The sequence below is a fragment of the Trematomus bernacchii genome, unplaced genomic scaffold (assembly GCF_902827165.1).
Source record: "Trematomus bernacchii unplaced genomic scaffold, fTreBer1.1, whole genome shotgun sequence".
Lineage (NCBI taxonomy): Eukaryota > Metazoa > Chordata > Actinopteri > Perciformes > Nototheniidae > Trematomus > Trematomus bernacchii.
Window position 1 is genome coordinate 11,790,140 of NW_022987648.1, and position 19,393 is coordinate 11,809,532.

General features: G+C 38.7%; 1 protein-coding gene across 4 annotated transcripts in view; it reads right to left on the bottom strand.

The window, feature by feature from the left end:
• pard3bb (par-3 family cell polarity regulator beta b) overlaps nt 1–19,393 on the bottom strand; it is a 236,063-nt gene that overhangs the window by 161,270 nt on the left and 55,400 nt on the right. For all 4 annotated transcript variants that reach the window (XM_034134298.1, XM_034134299.1, XM_034134297.1 and 1 more), the window contains exons 5-7: nt 12,948–13,018; nt 3,701–3,784; nt 1,934–2,059 (exon numbers count right to left, since the gene is read on the bottom strand). In XM_034134298.1, coding sequence (XP_033990189.1) covers nt 1,934–2,059; nt 3,701–3,784; nt 12,948–13,018 — 281 coding nt within the window. The remainder of the gene's footprint in view (nt 1–1,933; nt 2,060–3,700; nt 3,785–12,947; nt 13,019–19,393) is intronic.

Consider the following 19,393-nt stretch of genomic DNA (forward strand, 5'->3'; position numbering starts at 1 on the left):
ATTCATGAACCCTTTAAAGTACTCAGCCACACCACTTATATACCAGGTGCGACTGTTGCTATGTGAGTTAATCTTTCAAATACAAGGTTGCTTGTTTGATTCAAGCTCTTGTAGTCAATATGTCAAGGTATTTATCCCTAACATTTTATCAGCTAACTAATGACACACACTCAGAGGACCTTTATAAACGTTTTAAGTATTGCACATCTTTAAACATGACTCTTATAAATCACTTTTAAAACCAGCGATGCACTACAGTGTCAGCTTTTCTAAAATAGAAACTTCAATGTTCACATCTTTCTAAATGATTCTACTTTTCAATGACCTACAAATAATTCCATTTTCAATCTTCCAACTGTTCATATTTTTTGGTCAATTAACAAACCTGTTACAAATATGTTGTTCAACAAATTTGAGCCTTTGCCACATTTATTTGATCACCATGGAAACCTTTGATCTATGGACACGTCGTTAGCTCAAATATAAACACCTGTGTCATGGAACACGATGATGTCATAACTCCAACTGACATGCTCAGAGCAGCAGATTTCAAATAATGGTTAATGGTAACGTATCCCTCGCCATAAAACACGATGTCGCTGTAGCTCCAATGGACACGGTCCAGTCGTCCCACAATCTTCACCTGTATATCACCTCTCCATGCCTCAACAGCTCTACGTCAAATCTGACATCTCACCAAACGCATCCCTCGCCATAAAACACGATGTTGTCGTAACGCCTATGAAAAGGGTCAAAACAGCACCACACTTCAGATAATGGTTAACGGTCCAGCCCTCAACAGCTCTACGTCAATTATGGGGTTTCATCATATGCCGTTTCCATGGAAACGCATCCCTCGCCATAAAAGACGATGTCGCTATAACTCCTATGAAAATGTTCAAAAAGTGCTCAAACTTCACATGTGTGCTAACAGTCCAGCTGTGAAGACATCTACGGGACAGTTTTGAGATTTCTTCAAATGCCGTTGCCATGGCAACACAATGCTCGCCATGAAACACGGTTTTCTCATAACTTCAGTGAAAATGCTCCAAATGGCCCAAAACTTCACAGGGTTGGTAACGATGCAGCCATCAACGCATCTAAGCGTATTATGGGATGTCATCAAATGCCGTTGGCATGAAGACAGATCATTCACCATCAAGTTAGTTCAAAAGTTTGCAGTTCAAATATTCCGCTGCTTTTCCAAGCCTTTTTACTTTCTTTTCTTCTCTCATCACACATTCAAGCCCCCAGTGTTCATGTATCATTTCAATCTAAATTATTCACTTTCTTCTTACACATTACATTTCAGCATAGCAGTTTAGCGTCAGCTTTTCAGCATAAAGCATTCCCACTAGAAATTTCTTCAGGAATCGCATTCTCTAGTTTTGACTGATATTGCAACCGCAATATGATCCACGATATGGGAGGGATTGATCGTTTAAAAGATTTTCATTGATAGATATATTAAAACGATAATGAAAAGGATGTTTATGTTTTGTTAAGTCTGTATAATATGATTTGTCGGCTGGGATATCTCTGCAGCCACAATACATCCTTAATCGTAAAATGGTTTTTAAACACATACTTTGCCCTAAACCAATATTTGGCTTTTTTGTGATTTGAATATTCCACTAGTCCTTATTCAATTCGATTTTACATTAATTGGGAACCTTTTGTGAGATTAAGCATTGTTTTCAAAGTTGTGTGAACTGACCCTTTAAATAAATAGCCATACAAAAACTTAAAATCACAAATTGAACGTATAATGTAATGTAAAACATGTTCTTAAAGCGTGACTCTTTATCTATGTTGTTGTTTGACACATTACAGATATTGTACAGGAAATGAATGTATCTGTAATATTATGGGGGCTTGCTTTTGTATGAGTCATGTCTTCACCCCCTGTTCACAAACACTGTGTTGCACTCACTGGCTGAAGGTCTTGTCCATGAGGTCCTTGTTGTTGATCATGACTATGCACTCGTCCTCTTGGAACAGGCCTTCCTTTCGTGAGCGGCTCTCCTCCTCCACTCCACGGATGAACAGACCGAGAGACCTGAAAGGAGAAGAAGAGGGGTTAAGGTCTGTTCCCATCACTTCTACTTTTGTAGATACACAAGCAAACAGACTGTCTTTAGAGTGACTTTCTGTGTGTCCCAGAGGATGGATGTGTCTGATGGGGTGACCCCCAGAGAGTGTCTATATGTTTACTTAGACACTGCTGAAAGAAAGAGCCCCCAACTATCGGTCTCTTTCTTTGTGAAACATTATTAGAGCTTATATAACTCACCTTCAACTGATAAGCAAAGTGTTCAACTAGCAGATAACAAGACAGGTAGATCAATTACCAAAGACAATATGACTGACACACACAAACTTAAGACATAAAAGGTGTGCCGAAATGTAGATCAACACATGACAAATATACAGGCATCCACTACGATGGTCATATAAACTGATGCCCTTTCTTATTATGCTTTTTGGGGTTTTCCCTTTCCTGTTGTGTGTTATGTAAATGGTCTGCAAAGAAAAAACTTCCAGAGGGAGTTTCTCTCTCAGACACTCTCCTGCCTGAAACACCTCCAATGGACTCCTTTGTTTTCTTCCGTAACAGAATGACATCACTATGTGACACTCACGCTTCTATTGGCTAGCTCTCTAGCGCATCGTACATGATTTACAATTTTGAAGCCTGAAAATGAGCATAATAGGGCCCCTTTAAAGAGATAGTTCACCCCAAAATAGAAAATACGTCCTCTTACCTGTAGGGCTATTTATTAAGTTAGTTAGTTTTGGGGCCTGTTGGAGACCTTTGTCGTAGAGATGGCTAAGTTATCTCCAATATAGTGGAACTTGCATTGTTGCTTGCTTTTTGGCTGGTCTAATTCAGTACAAAGAAAATAGTTGTTACATAAAACCGCTCACAACTACATTTTGTGGGGTCACAATTTATATAAGGAAGCATTTGGTATTCAGTTTGTGGTGCAATGAGCACCACAAACTGAATACCAAGTAGTTCCTTTATATTGAAGAAAAATGTTTGATTTGTATACAACCGATATCTCCAACACTGAAAACCCACACCAAAATGGTCTAGATTGATAACTTGCCAGGTAAGAATGTATTTTCAATTTTGAGGTGCACTGCCCCTTTAATATGAACCTTTGCCTTACTAAATCACAGCTTAACAAAGCAGAGGTGATGACTGTGACACTCTAAAGGTTTCAGCTGCAAGAGGATGAAACTAGGTTAAGAGGTGAAAGGGATGACGGGAAATGGTAGAAAGAGATGGAGGTGTTTAGGAAAATGGGGGGAGGAGGATAAAGGAAAAAGAGAGTGAGGAATTTAAGGAGGAGATTGGCGGGGTCAGGTGAGTCATGAGAACAGCCATAAAAGCTCATCCTGCTTTGCTGTAGGAAATCCCCGTCCACTGTCTGACTGTCACACACCCAGAGAAAAGACCTGCATAGCTCTGCAATTTTCCCTATTTTTTCCCATTGCGTGAGAATGTGTGTTTGTGCACCAAGGTAGAGAATTCCTCATAAACGCAGCCCAAGAGTATAGGCATATTATGTAATGCAGCAGATAAACAAACAATATTAGGTTAAAGGGAAGAATTAGGGCTTGTTTCGATGGGTGTTTCTTTGTGTGTGTGCATTTTTGTTTCTGTTTGTTGGTCTGCGTTCACACAACTTACCGTCCACTGAGGGATGAGCTGTAAGGGACCACGTGGATTCCCAGAGGACTGTCGTCTCCCAGGATCTCCACTGTTCTAGTCATGCTGTACAGTTGAGCACAAACACAGAATACAATGATTAGGAGAAAAACTAAATAAATATACTCAAATATGTTAGAGGTAAAGTTTTGTCACAGTAACATGAACGGGACCTTTGTGTTTTGTTTGCTTCCAGAGACATTTGCATAATGACAGCCAGGGACCCATCTGTGATCAAAGCTAACTACTGGAATGATGTGAATAACACATGACTCGTAAAGATGTCGTACACATATGAACAGATGAAGTAAAGGATTAAGACAGAAAAACAGGACCATAACACATGTCTACTGTTGTAGTCAAGCTGCACAGTTGAACACAGACACCAAAGACATGAAACCAATGAGATAAACCACAAGATATGTAATATTACTTCACAAAAATAAAACACAGGTAGAAGTTATTTCACAGTAAAGAAAAAAGAGCAGATTTAAGTTCTATTCTATTTGACAAATAATGATTACGCATGAACAAATACCAGGATACATTTTTTGAAAATTTGAATCTGAAGTCAGAAGCAGAAACCTTCATTTAAAAATTAAATAAATAAAAAATAAACAAAGAATACAAATATGTATATAAACATAAGAAGTTGAAGTAGGAATGTTGAATTAAAACTAAAACAAATAAAGACTGTTAAAGTTTAACAGGGTATATGCAGGAGTCCTGAAGTCAAATGTAATACCTTTTAAGACCTTTTTCAAGACCCAGTACCCTTTCCATACATTTTAAGACCTCATCGCCACTTCGAGTTCTAACCGGTTACATTGGCGACACACTTTACCTCACATTTACTATATACAGTATTGATCGTAAGATAGCACAACTAAACAGTTTATGATAACTCCTTATCATAATTCAGATAGAACAAAGCACAAGAGAATGAATTGTGAGACCAACCCAATGCAAGGTTTATTAGAAAAAGAAACCATTAGAAAGTAGTATTTGATTTAGGCATTGTTCCCAAGAGATAAAACAGACAGACTACTGAAGCCTCCTTTCCACATGAACTTCAACCTCTCTGTCAAGGTCAGGTTTAATGCAGTATGCTGCTTTTTTGCTTCTGTAGACTTTGTGCTCTTTCATTCCAGTAAAACTCCTCAGAAACCATTAGAAACCAGTATTTGACCAATAAACAGCCCCGGCACATAGGACGATGTTCTGACGTCATCACCCTCGCACATTTGTCATATGTTTACAAAAAACGATATATATGTTAAGACTTTTCTCGTTCTTAATATAGACTATATTTAGGGTCGATATGTGTTGACTTTACTTTAAAATAGCAGATCTCTGTGACCGGATATAGTTCGGCTTAGTGAACGTGTGTCTCTTCCTTGGAGGAGCAGCATCGCCCGGACTCCGCTGCTCTTCCGCGGCTCCTCCGTGCAGAGAGTCTGCACTGCAGCTGTGTGTGTCAGCGACGTGCAGTCAGGGGAGGCACGGATTGGTCATCGGGAGAGTCGGGACTTAAACGCAGCGGCTTTCTGGCTATTACTTAGCATGTGGGACCGGACAGCTTTGATCCCCATCGACAGTGGCGATTCTAGAGTCTGTGGGGGCCCCTCGGACCAGCTTTCATCACCATCAGTGGTGCCCCAACACACTCTTCTTCCCCCCCCCCCCCAGACGGAGCAAGGCAACGAAATTTAAAATAAGAAGCAGCATTTTACGGCGCACTATGCATGGGGCCGCCTTGAGGGGGTTTCCCGACATGTCGTTGCAGTAAATTAAAGGGTGTTTCATGTTGTTGTTGCTGTGGATCTTCTTAATACCTTGGAAAATGCCGTTTAATACTTTGTAATACTTTTTAATAGCCTTAAAATGAGCTAAATTGATTTATTAACTTTTAATACTTGATTCTGATTGGTCAATCTGGACATTTCAGAGGTTAATACTTGATAACACACCGCTAAGGAGGATCAAGGGAGAGAAGGAAAGGGGTCAAAAGACAGAGTGCAGGACGTCAAAGAAAACCACAGAAGAAGGCAGACAGGAAGTAAACACTAATGGGAACATGGTATGGGCTCTTGCATTGTTTAAGAACTTGTGAGTGGAAGAGAAACTGTAAACACACTTGGACAGTTACAGTAAATATTGATCAGTGCTACCGTTATTTAAAAGTTACGCCATTGTTGCCGCAGTTCGAGCCGATAGTACGCTGTAGAACGGAGTATTTCTTTCATAGTGGAAGCAATATGATCATTGTTAAGTCAATAAAATAGTTTTAAATCAATGTTATGAGTGAAGCAGTTGGTTTATTTTGAATGTGGCTGTGTGAAAAACAGGACAATGTGCAGCGAGGCGTACATTAATGAAAAAAGAACACCCGACTGATTAGATGTATAATGCATAACAATGTGTGTCTTCTAAAGGAAAACTTTGAAAGTTCTATCCTGGATTGGCACATCACTTCCATGGAAGCTTTCAGCGTGCTATAAATACTTTTTTGTTGGGGCCTTAATCCCTGTCTGTGAACCCAGCTCTTAGACAGGGGAGAGCAGACAAAGTCAAAACAACTGCTCTGTCTCTGCGTGTGAGCTAATGTTTTTCAAAACTTCTTTTTGTGTGCCATTGATCTCAATGGGCTTCTTCCTCTCTTTCAATCTCTCAATGTCTCATTTGGGTTATTCGAGTGTGTCTGCTTTACATTCTGTCTGTGTTTTTAATGTGTGTGTGCGTTGAAGTCTTTGTTTGTTTGATTGGTTTATCTATCAGAGCACAGCCATTAATCCTCCCCTGACCTTCTCCCTGCTCCCTGTGTGTGTTTTTTGTGAGTGAGTTTGTCTGAACTTAGTTTTGTACTCTTTAGTTCTACACTCCTCTCTAGACCATCCATCCATCCCTAAACCCTCATGAACTGATAGCAGTGCAGATGCTGATAGAATCCAGAGAGAGGCTAGTTGATGATTCATGGTTGGCAACAGGGGGAAAGATGCAAAGTACAAAAGCAAGGTCTCCCTGATGCCGCCTCATAGTCACTCAGCAAATGTGAGTTAATCCAGACAAGGGACTGCTAGAGAGAGGAAGGCCAGGGCAGAGGGAGGAAGGATGGAAGAGGGAGAGTGAAAAGAAAAGGAAAAGATGTGGAGAGGAAGGGAGGGAAGAATAGCAAGGATGGAGGAAACAAAGACAGACGGAGATAATGTGTAGGAGTGAAAGGAATGTTGGAGGAAAGTGGTTGGGTAAAAAGATGCAGTGGCAGGAAAAACTAAAGGGAGGCCTGACTAAAATGTATTCCTAGTTTCATAATATATACTAATTATAATGTCTTGAGTATGTACAGTAGTGTTAGCACTTGAAAAGTGACTCAAAACTATCATAATGCATGATATGTCTAGCTGCTGAAAGCTGCAAATTATATGTATTTGTAGATTTATAATTTTCTGTAAAAAAACATTTTAATTGGCAGTTTCAGTGATGTACAATGCTGGAAATATTGTATAACGTCCTGTTTGTGTGAAGGCTTGAAGGGTCCCTATTATGTTTTGGGGGTTATCCCTTTCCTGTAATTTGTTATGTAGGTCTTGGTGCATGTAAAATGTCCCTCCCTCTCCCACACACTACTCCCCCTGCCTGAAACACCTCAATTGGACTCCTTTGTGTAACATAGTGACATCACAATGTAACACTTGCATTTATATTGGCTAGCGCTCCAACACATTGAATGTGGGGGGTCGGACATTCCTGACACATCTCTAAGCGGTTACCAATCACAACAGAGCCGGCCAGCTAACCAATCAGAGGGTTTCAGACAGAGGGTGAAAAGAGGTGCTGCAGCACAGGCAGTACGAGGAGACATGTCACAGTACAACAGACAGATATGAACCTGAAAATGAGCATAATATGTCCTCTTTAAGAATGTTGACTGCTTGCTAACTATAAAGATTACTATAGTTCATATTCCATGGAGTATGTAGCATACAATTTAAGTAAAACACAAGAGTCTAAAATAAGAGCCAAATGCTAGCATGTTAGCATGCTCACAAAGATTATAATACAAGCTGATGTTAAGCAGGGAATGTTTCTGAAGGTCAGTATCTTAGTAAAGTATGTTACAAGGCTACAATTTGCCAATTAACCGTAACCTCAAACAATAGCTTATTTAAAAAATGTGTTCAGAAAAGTGTTTCAGACCTGATGGTATATGGTATCCTTGAACATTACTACCAAAATGAATGCCACCCCGTCATGTTCATGCTGATATATTTTTAGATTGGGCAACTGAAAATGTTGATATTCTGTTGACACCAGATGAAAAGTTAGAGGATCAGCTAAGTCATTAGGTTTCATCCTCTTGGGGTCGAACATGTCAATTAATCCAAGAGATTTTGTTATAGATTTCAGTCTCAGGATTAAAGTGGTGAACGCACTGATGAACATTCCCTTCTCTAGATCGGGACCACTACGCTTACATAAAGTAATATTTTGTTAAAAGGAAAAGGAAAGAAGAAAGAGGGGACGGATAGAGAGACGACCAAAGAAGAAAAGTAGAAAAAGAGAAAAGATGGTAAAAAGGGAGGTACGTCTGGAAGCAATAATAGTGAAGTAAAGGGAGAAGGCACGGAATTAATTAGACAAGCTAATGTATAGCATTAATATGAGGAAAAATTAAATCCACTCCTCCCTCTATCCCTTCCTGCTGCTGTGCCTCTGACCTCTAACACTCCCACTACAACACACACACACACGCACGCACTTCAGATCCATTTGCGTTTTGAATTTTTTTGCGCGATGTTTGACAGGCTGCCTCGCTGCAAAAAAATTGAAGTGGGGGTGAGAAAAGGGAGAGAGATAAAATGGGTGAGACTTGAGAAAAAAAGAGACGGTGTGCGATGAGAGAACAAGAGACGGAGAAAAAGAGCCAAACAGAAAGAGAGGCAGAGAGATGAAGAGAGCAGGTGTTCTCTTCATCCACCTGCCACTTCACTGATCCTCGCTATGAAAGACAGAAACACAGAGGAGAAATAACAAAAAGGGAGGATGTGCATTACCAAACCACTCTCTTCCTCTCACCCTCTCAACCCTCATCTCCCCTTCCTTTCTCTCTTGGCTGGTCTTCAAAGTGCACAGAAGTGGGGAGAGAGGGATGTGAAAAAAGGAAAAAACGTACAATACTGCTAAAGGTTAATGTATGCAAGTACATAAACACATCATAACATGTATTTAAAAACTCTTAATGGTAGTTGTTGATGAATGAGTGAGCTTATTAAAATAAATAATTAAAGCTGCATGAATCGCTGAACGGGCCCTGACCCTTAATTTTGTACATATCGGAGTAGTTGTAAGCAAGTGGTTTGGATAGTTTTAACTGATGTAAATCGTCAAAAACTGTGTATTTTCCTTCGACTGAAGACCTCATTGTTTGATATAATTTGAGCTATCCACTCTTTATTTGAATTTTAGCGTCAAAATGGACATTTTTTTCCGATAAACATAAAACGCAATATTCAAAATGGGAGACTTCCGGGAAGGGCGCGGCTAATAAAAGCCAATCTGAAATATGTTCACAACAATAAGAGCAATGTGGGTACAACATCTTGTGAATATCAGAGCACTTATATCCAAAAAGTTTGGAATGTTGGACATATGTAAATCGTCAAAAATCTGGTCTTCAGCCTTGACCTACAGTATAACCCTATCATTTGAGCTATTGAATATTCCTTTGCAATTTATCGTCAAATTTGTCAAAGGGTTATTCCACATGAAAATTCAACTTCGGACAAATGCATTATTCAAAATTGGAGACTTCCAGGGAGAGTGGGGCTAATGAAAGTCTATTTTGTTATGTCCACAATAAATAGGGCAATGTGCAAACCGAATTTCTGAAAACATTGGAATAACTGTATGCGACCACAGTCCTACCACTCAATAGGGGGCGCCAGAGAGTCCGCTGGCAACTTTCGAAAAATGTCACTGCAGTTTGAGCCAGTCCTGACGTCTGTGCCAATTATTGCCACCTTCAAGCATGTTGAAGGGTAGCTCAGGCCCCATCAAAGTGAAGTGTAGGTATACTGAGTTTATGGCCCTTTGTAAAAAGTGAGTGTAGAGAGTATCGTATGTTCCTCTGATAAATAGAAGTGTTATAATAACATATAAATATACTCTTTCACATCCTGTTTGTCTAGTGCATCCAATGAAACCTATTTACCTTTTCACCTCCGAGCTTCTATTACACAGTACCTTATTCCACAAAGAAATACAGTATGATGGCAATGCTATTTCAATAAACCAATTTACAGTAAATCTGTTTCCCGGTATAAAAAGCACATTTTGATTCAAAGGTAATGAGTTTTGCGGTGACCGTGCTGTGTGGTTAAAATTATGACGAGCCATTACTGTTTTTATAGGTGTAGCTTCACACAAAGGCGCACACATGCACATGCATACACAAGGAGGACAATAATGTGAGTAGGAGACATACACACCAGCAGAAAGTCATATAGAGCCACACACACACACACACGTTTATTCATTTAACTTACGCTTTGCTGTTCCAATATTTATGGCAGCACTCCTCTACTCATTTTGGACTTTTTGGCAATTTCAAGGATCGTTTCCCCGGCGACCACAGAAACCATTACATTACTCACAGCTGAGATGGTTTCTATGTGAGTGTGTGTACATGAGATGATGTGTAAAAAAATAAGTTCATGAGAATATGAAACAAATGTGTTCGTCTTAAATAATTACCTATATATCCACTTCATTGGACTCTATAGTACCATAAGGCCAAATAAAAATTAAATACTACCAATATTCTCCTATTCAATTCAATCCAGTCGTTCACATTAAGTTATTTTACTAAGAACTTGTTTTCTCATCATACATAACATACATAACTCAACAGAAGGAATGAGCATGTGTGTGTGTGTGTGTGTGTGTGTGTGTGTGTGTGTGTGTGTGTGTGTGTGTGTGTGTGTGTGTGTGTGTGTGTGTGTGTGTGTCTGTTTATGAACACAAGTTTGTCTTTGTTCTGTGGATGCAGCTGGTTCCTATTGAGAAGATCAAACATTGTTTGGCTGACATCAAATGCTTTAGCTCTCTTATAAGTCTGATTGTATAAAGGTCTATAAGAAAAATACCCTATTTCTCACTTCCTTACAAGTTTATGGTCTCAATTCAAGTCTTTTTTGCATGATGTTCATTTAGTTAATTATCTTTCCATTTAGAGTAAAATAGACACAAAAGCAGGGTTTGCTTTAAGGGGTGGGGCTACCTTGTGATTCACAGGTCACTAGGGAGCGACACTATCACACAGATGTACTACATGCAACGATTTGGCTGTTCATTTTATCTGGTAAATACATTTAGTTAAAAGCTTTTTTTATTCCAGCCAAAATGACCAATTAATACCTCATTAATATAACAGTAAATGTAGAATACTGAAATATCTTGCTAACCAAGCTTACTAGAACTAGCATTAATTGATAACTAAGCATTTGTATGGGCTCCAAACATTAAGTACGGCGAAAGAAAAATGCCTCAAACTCAAGGCTTTAAAACGGTCATCCACACAACCAATGGGCGACATCACAGGGACAATGTCCCCTTCTTTTATACAGTCTATGAGTAATACACTGTCCATTAACAGAGGTCAATGGAGCCAGACAGAGCAGCACATTGATCAATGACGTAACGGCCATTTTCTCTTTACAACGTGTTCTGCCTAGGTTTTCTATTGGTCATGCTTTTGCAAAGATTGGCCTTGGTTAGGTTGAGTGGACGCATGGGTTTTGTATGTTTATGAAATGATAACTTGTTATTCTCTGTAAAAGACAGGGGTAAATCAAGCAAATGAGAAAACATTTAATTACATTTCGTTTTTTCTGCTTGAGCCATGGTCACAGATGGAAAACTATGGGTGGCTGGGACATGATGCTTTCGGGGTCACATCATAATCATCATGAGTTTCCGACATCTAGGACATCGATAGAGACCACAACAAAGTCCATACTACCTGTAACATTTGATAACTTGAAAATGTTGCTCGAAAAAGCTGAATTTTATCTATATTCTCCATTATTAACCATTTATTGGTTTAAATATATTTGATAAGATGCATTAGAAGGAACAAATCACAATGTTACTTCCAGGTTAGACTTCCATAATTAAGTTAGGTATTAACAAATGTGAGGGTGATTGTGGTAAACATTTTGGATGAGTTTACTTTTTCAACATGTGTGTAAAAGATATCAAATTACAAGAGTGGATAAATAAAGTAGTCTTTATGTAGTTAAGAAAATACACCTCACTGTCATCACATTATTCTGAAGCAAAGACTGACTCATTCAAAACATTACCCATGAAAAGGATCAAATGTAAGGGTGTTACGCGCCATGAGATCTGCTGCTAATTACAGCAGGAAAATGTAGACGCTGAACAAAAATGTGGAGATGATTGTTTCAGGTTAGCTAGGAACACGCTAAAATGGGAAGAAAGTTATAATGGATTTGTACTAGGCACTGTACATTAAACCTGAGAAAAACAAGTTTGTAACAGGCATGGTAACTATCTGTCCTCACTGTAAAACACACACACACACACACACACACACACACACACACACACACACACACACACACACACACACACACACACACACACACACACACACACACACACACACACACACACACACACACACACACACACACACACACACACACACACACACACACACACACACACACACACACACACACACACACACACACACACACACACACACACACACACACACACACACACACACACACACACACCTTCATTAGGCAGCCCTCATTAGTGTATGCATGTTCTGTGCTCACTTGTGTCTGCCTGAAGAAAAAAAAACAGTTGCAAGTGTGTTTGTAGCTGTTCATTTCTAACGGCCATGTGTGTATGGCGGTCTCTACATGTTTGTGAGCGAGTGAATGTGTGTGTGACCCTGACCCCGTTTTTTCGCAGTCTTTTGTAGTGGGCTAATGATGAGGCTTCTTTACAAACTAGAACTGTAAGGGCCTTGATCTGGATTAGGATACAGCTTTAATGAAGGGAAAGTAGGACACAAACACACACATGAACATCAACAAACAGGAATGTAGACAACTGCGCATAGCTATACCAAAAATGACATAACATAAAGACAGTATGTGGACTACAGCATAAGAGTTACAAACGCACTGACCTGTCGTTGGAGGTGTGTTTGCTGGGGGGTCGGTCTACCCCTGCTGGTTTTTCCACAGCTGGACTTGCCGCCTGTAGAGAAAACACACAATCACATTTTTGAGATTGAGTAAGAGACAGCAACAAAAGAGCAGAACAAGCTCCAACAGCACATTCAATCCGTCGGGAAGTGGAAGACTTCATGGCTGGACAAAAGACAGAAATATAAAAAAGGGGGATAACATGAATTCCAAAACATGTGGATGAATTATCTAATACAGCTTTTTAAATAAACAAAGAGCTTGAAGGAATGACTAAGTGGAGGCATTAACAAACTCCCCGTGTTTTGGATGTTTGCTTTAAATGCACTACACGCAATATGAAAGCCTGAGATTAACAAGTAAGCCTTCGCAATTTGACAGACACATAAAGGAAATGAATGAATTGACGAGTGAAGGAGTCGCTACGTTGATGGATGGATGATGTACAAATAGCAATTAATATATGTGGGCAAGAAGACAGTGTTGCCAAGCAGTAATAAATAACACTGTCAATGGGCATGGCAACCGGGAGAAAGAGTGAGAGGTGTGAGGAAGAAGAGTGTAAATGTGAGCCAAGGGAGCTGTAATAATTACTTAATACGATGACATGAAGTGTGTGTGTTGTATGTGACACGGAGAGGTGAGCTCCACAGGGACGGGTTACATGCCCAACAGTATAAGGATGATGAATCGTCTGACGCTCAACATGTGACAGTCTCTGTGCGTAGACACTATTATGTGAATGACTGTCATTACTACATATGTTTGAGAGTACATGGAGTTACCACTGTATCATGAATACATGTGGACTCTTAGAGAAATCACACCTTTGTTCAAAACTGCTGGACATTTAGCATACAACCCTAAAGATTGTATAGGGGAGGTATTGATTAGATTTGGTCTACAGGGACCCTAAGTCCTTATGTCACCCTAGGCCAGCTGCATTTCTACTAGCATTTTATTTTAAGCTTTTCTCAGTTTTTGCCTTTCCTGAAGTATAGCTTTTTATTGCATGTAAATGGTCTGCAAAGGCAACAATTTGCCCGCAGAGGGAGTTCCTCTCCCATGTCAAAGTAGAGGCACAAAATATTTGTACAATTTAAAAAGCAAAAGTGGTCTTCACTATCCATATGAGAGAAATAGGAATTGCGTGATGTTTTCCAGTTAGTTAAACTACAATTGTACCTACAAAAACTACAGCTTCTACAGTTATTAACAAACATAATATTTTACTATAACCAAAAAGACATGCCAGGATTATACCAATAATAATATACACGTATACACACATTTAGGTTTACATAAATTGTAAGTAAAGTATACCCTTTGCTTAGTTGAAAAGAATATGTGCTTTTTTTTTTTAAATATATATATAAGATGTTCCATAAAGATAAAATATTTCATAACTGTGATTGGTCTGATTCTGATCGCATTTAAGGCTAAATTTATATATATTTTATTACTACATTTTAATTGAATGTAAATCCCTATGAAAGTGCCTCAAGCATGCCTTGGGACAAAGAAATCAATGTACTGATTATAATGCAGTTGTAATCTGCAAATATGTCTGCATACAGTATGTGCCCGTGGATATCTAAGTTCAGGCGTGTGAGCATATGCAGACAAACACATGCAGGTCAATAAGGCTCAATGTTAGCAATAGGCACTAATGGACTCTTAACATGACCCTTCACCTTTGATCTCTCCCTCTACTGTCTCCATGACCTACACCACCTGTCAGGGAAGCAGAGAGGGGAGGGAAAGGGAGAGCTGAGAGACAGACGGTTGAGTAATGAAGAGAGAAAAAGTCAGAGAGCTGAAGAGACTCAGGCTGGGTCGACAAACGGATGAAGATTTGAAAAAGGAATCAGAGAATGATGAGAAGAGAGGGATAAAGGTGAGATGAGACTCGGCGGGGAACGACAGACTGCAGATACTGTAACCATATGTTTGGGGTTTGGTGGCTTGGAAATCAATTAGTCTGGCCTAGCTGCAGATGCTGTCATGTGAGCTTAATTACTAACGGGATGACAGGTAACATTAATTATCCTAACCTCTTTGTCATAACAACAGCTACTCATACATTAATTGGAAGGTCTTTGGTGCTTAATTGCATGTCTCATTTAATAACTGCACGTAGAAAAAGTCTGTTTCTTTGGAAGACCAACGTGTTAATTAAAAAAAGGCCAGGACCCTATGTTCCTTATCAAAGGGTAATTCAAAACCAGTAAATGAATCCAAGAAATAAATGTGTCTCATTATTCATGTTAACCTTAAGATATTGTGTGAAAATGTATATAAGTGGCTTGTATGTTATCTATTTGAACGAAAAAGCTTAAAATCTGAAGACTTTCTCAAAGTTTATTTTTTAAATTACATTAAATTAGTTTATGAACATCTTACTAGTCACCATTTACATGCACCAAAAAGGCAGCTAAAAGTATATTTTTTATAAATGTGTACAAGTGGCTTTTACGTTATATCTTTCTGTATGAAAAAGCATAAAATCTGTAGTCTTTCTCAAAGTTTCTTATTTATTTAAATAAAAGTATAAATATCTTACTAGTCAACCATTTATATGTATCCAGCCAATACCATACTTTCAGTTAATTAGCTCAATTACTTAATATTTCTAATTCATTTAAATGGATAATATTTAGGTTATTAAATAATGCACATTATTGAAAGCCTTTGCAAAAAATTTGATAAAACATGCCAATATGAATATGTTCCAAGGTTGATTTGCACAGTCAGCCAATCATTGCTTTCCTTTAATATAATTATACTTAATTAAAATGTACCAAATACATCCCAATAAAGAAATACTATTTATTCACGTGAAGCTCATTTGAGTTAATGATTGATGGACCAGATTCTCCATTTGAAAAACAAAAAATGTACTCATTAAATGACAAAGATGTATTCGAAATACATCAAGGACAACTGCAGGGATAAAAATTAATACATTAGTCTACCGACCTTGGACAGCTCAATCGATACTTGTGAGCATTAGCGGCCCTCCAAAAAACTGGAGGGTAGAGAAGCTCAATTTCCATTTTAACTCAATGATGGATAATCCTACCTTGAATAACTATGCTTATAATGAATGAGTCTCCTCGGTCCAATCTAATAATTGCTAAAAGCGGATAAAAAAAAGAGTGAACTATTAGTGATATTACTAATTACTGAATAACCAATCAGGCTAAGTGTTCACTGAAAACGCTTACAGAGTGAGTATGATAAATTATTAGAAATTCATGCTTGAAAGTTGCTGCTTATGCGATTGTTGTGCATATTGTGCGCGTGTGCGTGTGTGTGTGCGTGTGCGTGTGTGTGTGTGTAAGTGATAAACCTAAGATAATTCATCTTAAATACTAAAGTGAGTCTGCGTTTTGATGAATACCATATCATAGGGCCAGAGGTCTGAACAGTAAACCAAGAAATATTTGGAAAGTACCATTATTTTTCTATTAAACAAGTTTAGTTCATTTGTATAGAACAATAACCTATTTACACTAACGTGTTTACAGTTTATCTGATTAAGAACGAACTAGACACTGACATTAGGACATGTTCTGCCGTTGATGATTTATATATTTTTATTTTATTTAAATGATAATAAAGACCATTTCATAAGCAGCACTTACTTCTGCCAGAACGTATTGGTGTGAATTGGATAGAGTTCCTGTTTTGTTACTTCACTATTTAGTACCAGTCAGATTTAGGGTTATGAACTTCTCCAAACATAGGCAAAGCAAAAAGAAAAGAGGAAGGTGGGGACCTAGAAGAACAGACACATTCACACAGAAAACCCTGCCTACTGTATGTGCACATGTACATGCCAATTACGGTAACTGTATGGAAGTATCTTGCCAAGACACATTTCTACCATCAACCGGTTTATACCGTCAAGTTGCCTAACAACACACATGCTGACGACTACTCGCAAGTGCACAAAAACTAGGTGTAGCATGATAAATAAGTCCTGTACTGCCGTATTAACCCCAGGAGTATTCTGGGTAAGAACAAATACTCCCAGCCTGATTAACACGCTGTAAATAACCTATGTGTGTCCGTGTGTGTGTGAGAGAGAGAGAGAGAGAGAGAGAGAGAGAGAGAGAGAGAGAGAGAGAGAGAGAGAGAGAGAGAGAGAGAGAGAGAGAGAGAGAGAGAGAGAGAGAGAGAGAGAGAGAGAGAGAGATTGAGATTGTGCTATCATTTTGAAACATGTAAGCTTTATATACAAATGATCAATCTTATATATAAATAATCCGAAACAAAAGTTTAGAGTTAAGTTAAGAGAGAGAGAGTGTTGCAAGCCGGAAAAAAAAGGTTGTCATTCTTTGGCCCCCTATACTTATTTTTGTGTGGCATTTAGAACAAAAAACTGCCCCAGTAAATCTTACTGGATTGAAATTAAATAAAGAGAGGGGACAGAGAGAAGGAGAAGAGACTGAGAGATAAGAAAGACTGAGAATTACTGCAAGAAGAGTACTTTCTTTCTCTCATCGCTCTCACCGAAAGGCCAAGGGACAATTTGAACAATTACCCAGAGCCATTACCTCCATTTGAAGAGGGCTGTTTGGGAAAAGTGTGTGGTGTGAGTGAGAGTCGAAGAGTAAAGGACAGTCAAGGAGACAAAATGAAGACTGACAGTAGCCATGTTTCCATAAACGCATATTCATGTCTATTTTAGTATTTTGTTGCCATTTAAATATGTTTTTTTATTTTTGCATTTGTCGGAAAATATTGACGTCCATATATAGATTCCTGTTGACTATATTTTGGATAATATGCCTACATTTATCGAATTGGTCGAGGTTAACATTTACTGTTAGGGGGGTATAAGTCACTCTAAAGACAGCTGGGTTCTGAACAACTCGAATGTAAGCTATGTACATGTAGCTACGATAGTGGAAATGGTATTGCATAATATCTACTGGCAGACACATTTCAACCGTCTAACGGCAATAGATTGTTTTAGCGTTGATAGAGCTGATTCCTAACTAACCATGCTTTTAAATGAGTTTTTAAAAAACTGCAAGTGTTTTCTTCTTGAATTGTAGCTGAATCGGTTGGCTGTCAGCCTTGAAGCCTCTCTTTTGTGTCAGATTTTTTTTAATTAAATTTAAATTAATATCCGTGAGTTCATTTAGCTATTTCTTCACAAGGCACCAACATCCGAATAGGCCGAAAACAGCAAAGGCCACAAACAAGTCCAGTCTTCCACTGGAATTACATTGAATTTGTCTTCGCTACTTTCTCAGTGTAAACTGAGAAAGTGGGGGAACCTGAGGAGGTAGAATGAACTGTAATAAAGGGAGACAGGGGTCACGTATATGCATTCTCTCACGCAGTAGCACCAACATATGAAGCACACAGACGCACAATCAGTTTGGACAAGCCTACTATGTAATTGAAACTGCGCAATATTTCATATTGACAGCCATAGGAGTGATGGCGTGCAGTGAAAACAGAGCTAAGATGTAAGGAGCAGAATGTGGGCTCAGAACAACATGATCTACATTCCTGAGCTTTGGATTACATTTCAGCGGGTACATTTAAGTAAATAGATTAGTGTTTCATTGCTGCTTAACAGCGTTTCATGTTGCTATAGGTTGCATATCAGAACAGAGGACAATGCTGTGCCTCAATTTGCGTACTTCTGTAATTATATGTGCTCATTTCCAATGCGAAATATGGCAATAGTTCACTTTAAATACCTGAATGGTGCCCTTATAAGCCCTTATAAGCCAGTGTTATTTTTATTGGGTTAATTTAGCAGTCTGTAATGACTTACCGCGTGACTTGGTAACACAGCTAGCTAACAGTGGAGATTGTGTGTCTTCCTGTCAGAGCACAGCACATGTTTGAGATTCACATAATGGGCAAGAATTCACAGTGTACGACATACAGTGTATTAAGGGAAGTGTCCAATGTTAGCAACAGCACAGGTCTTTTTCTGTTGGATCATCATAGGTTTTTAGTCTTAAGCATAGTCATGTTAGGTAAATAGTGTTGTTATTATGAAGTGCTATTAGTACCCAGTGGACCTCAACAACAGCATTATCTTCTATTATCACTACTTCTTTAGCCTCAGTGAGGTAAAGCAGGGAGACTGGACACCTCTGAGGACCAATCACATTCCCCAAAAGATCTGGAACTTGCAAACAGGTTGTTCTACGGGGAAAAGAAGGGATAAAAAAAAAAAGGTTGTTTGTCCAGTGAATAATCTCAAGGGTGGAGGGCTCACCACTCCAGAGTCTAATCAGGCATGGAGTATGTTTTAACCATTGAACATCAGGGATTAGCTGTGTCCAACCACCTTTAGGGAATATGGAACTGTAGCACTATCATAACAAGTGCTCAAAGCTTCATCTCTAAGCAACCGTCATGCTGTATTATTATATGTGTTGACGTAATGAAA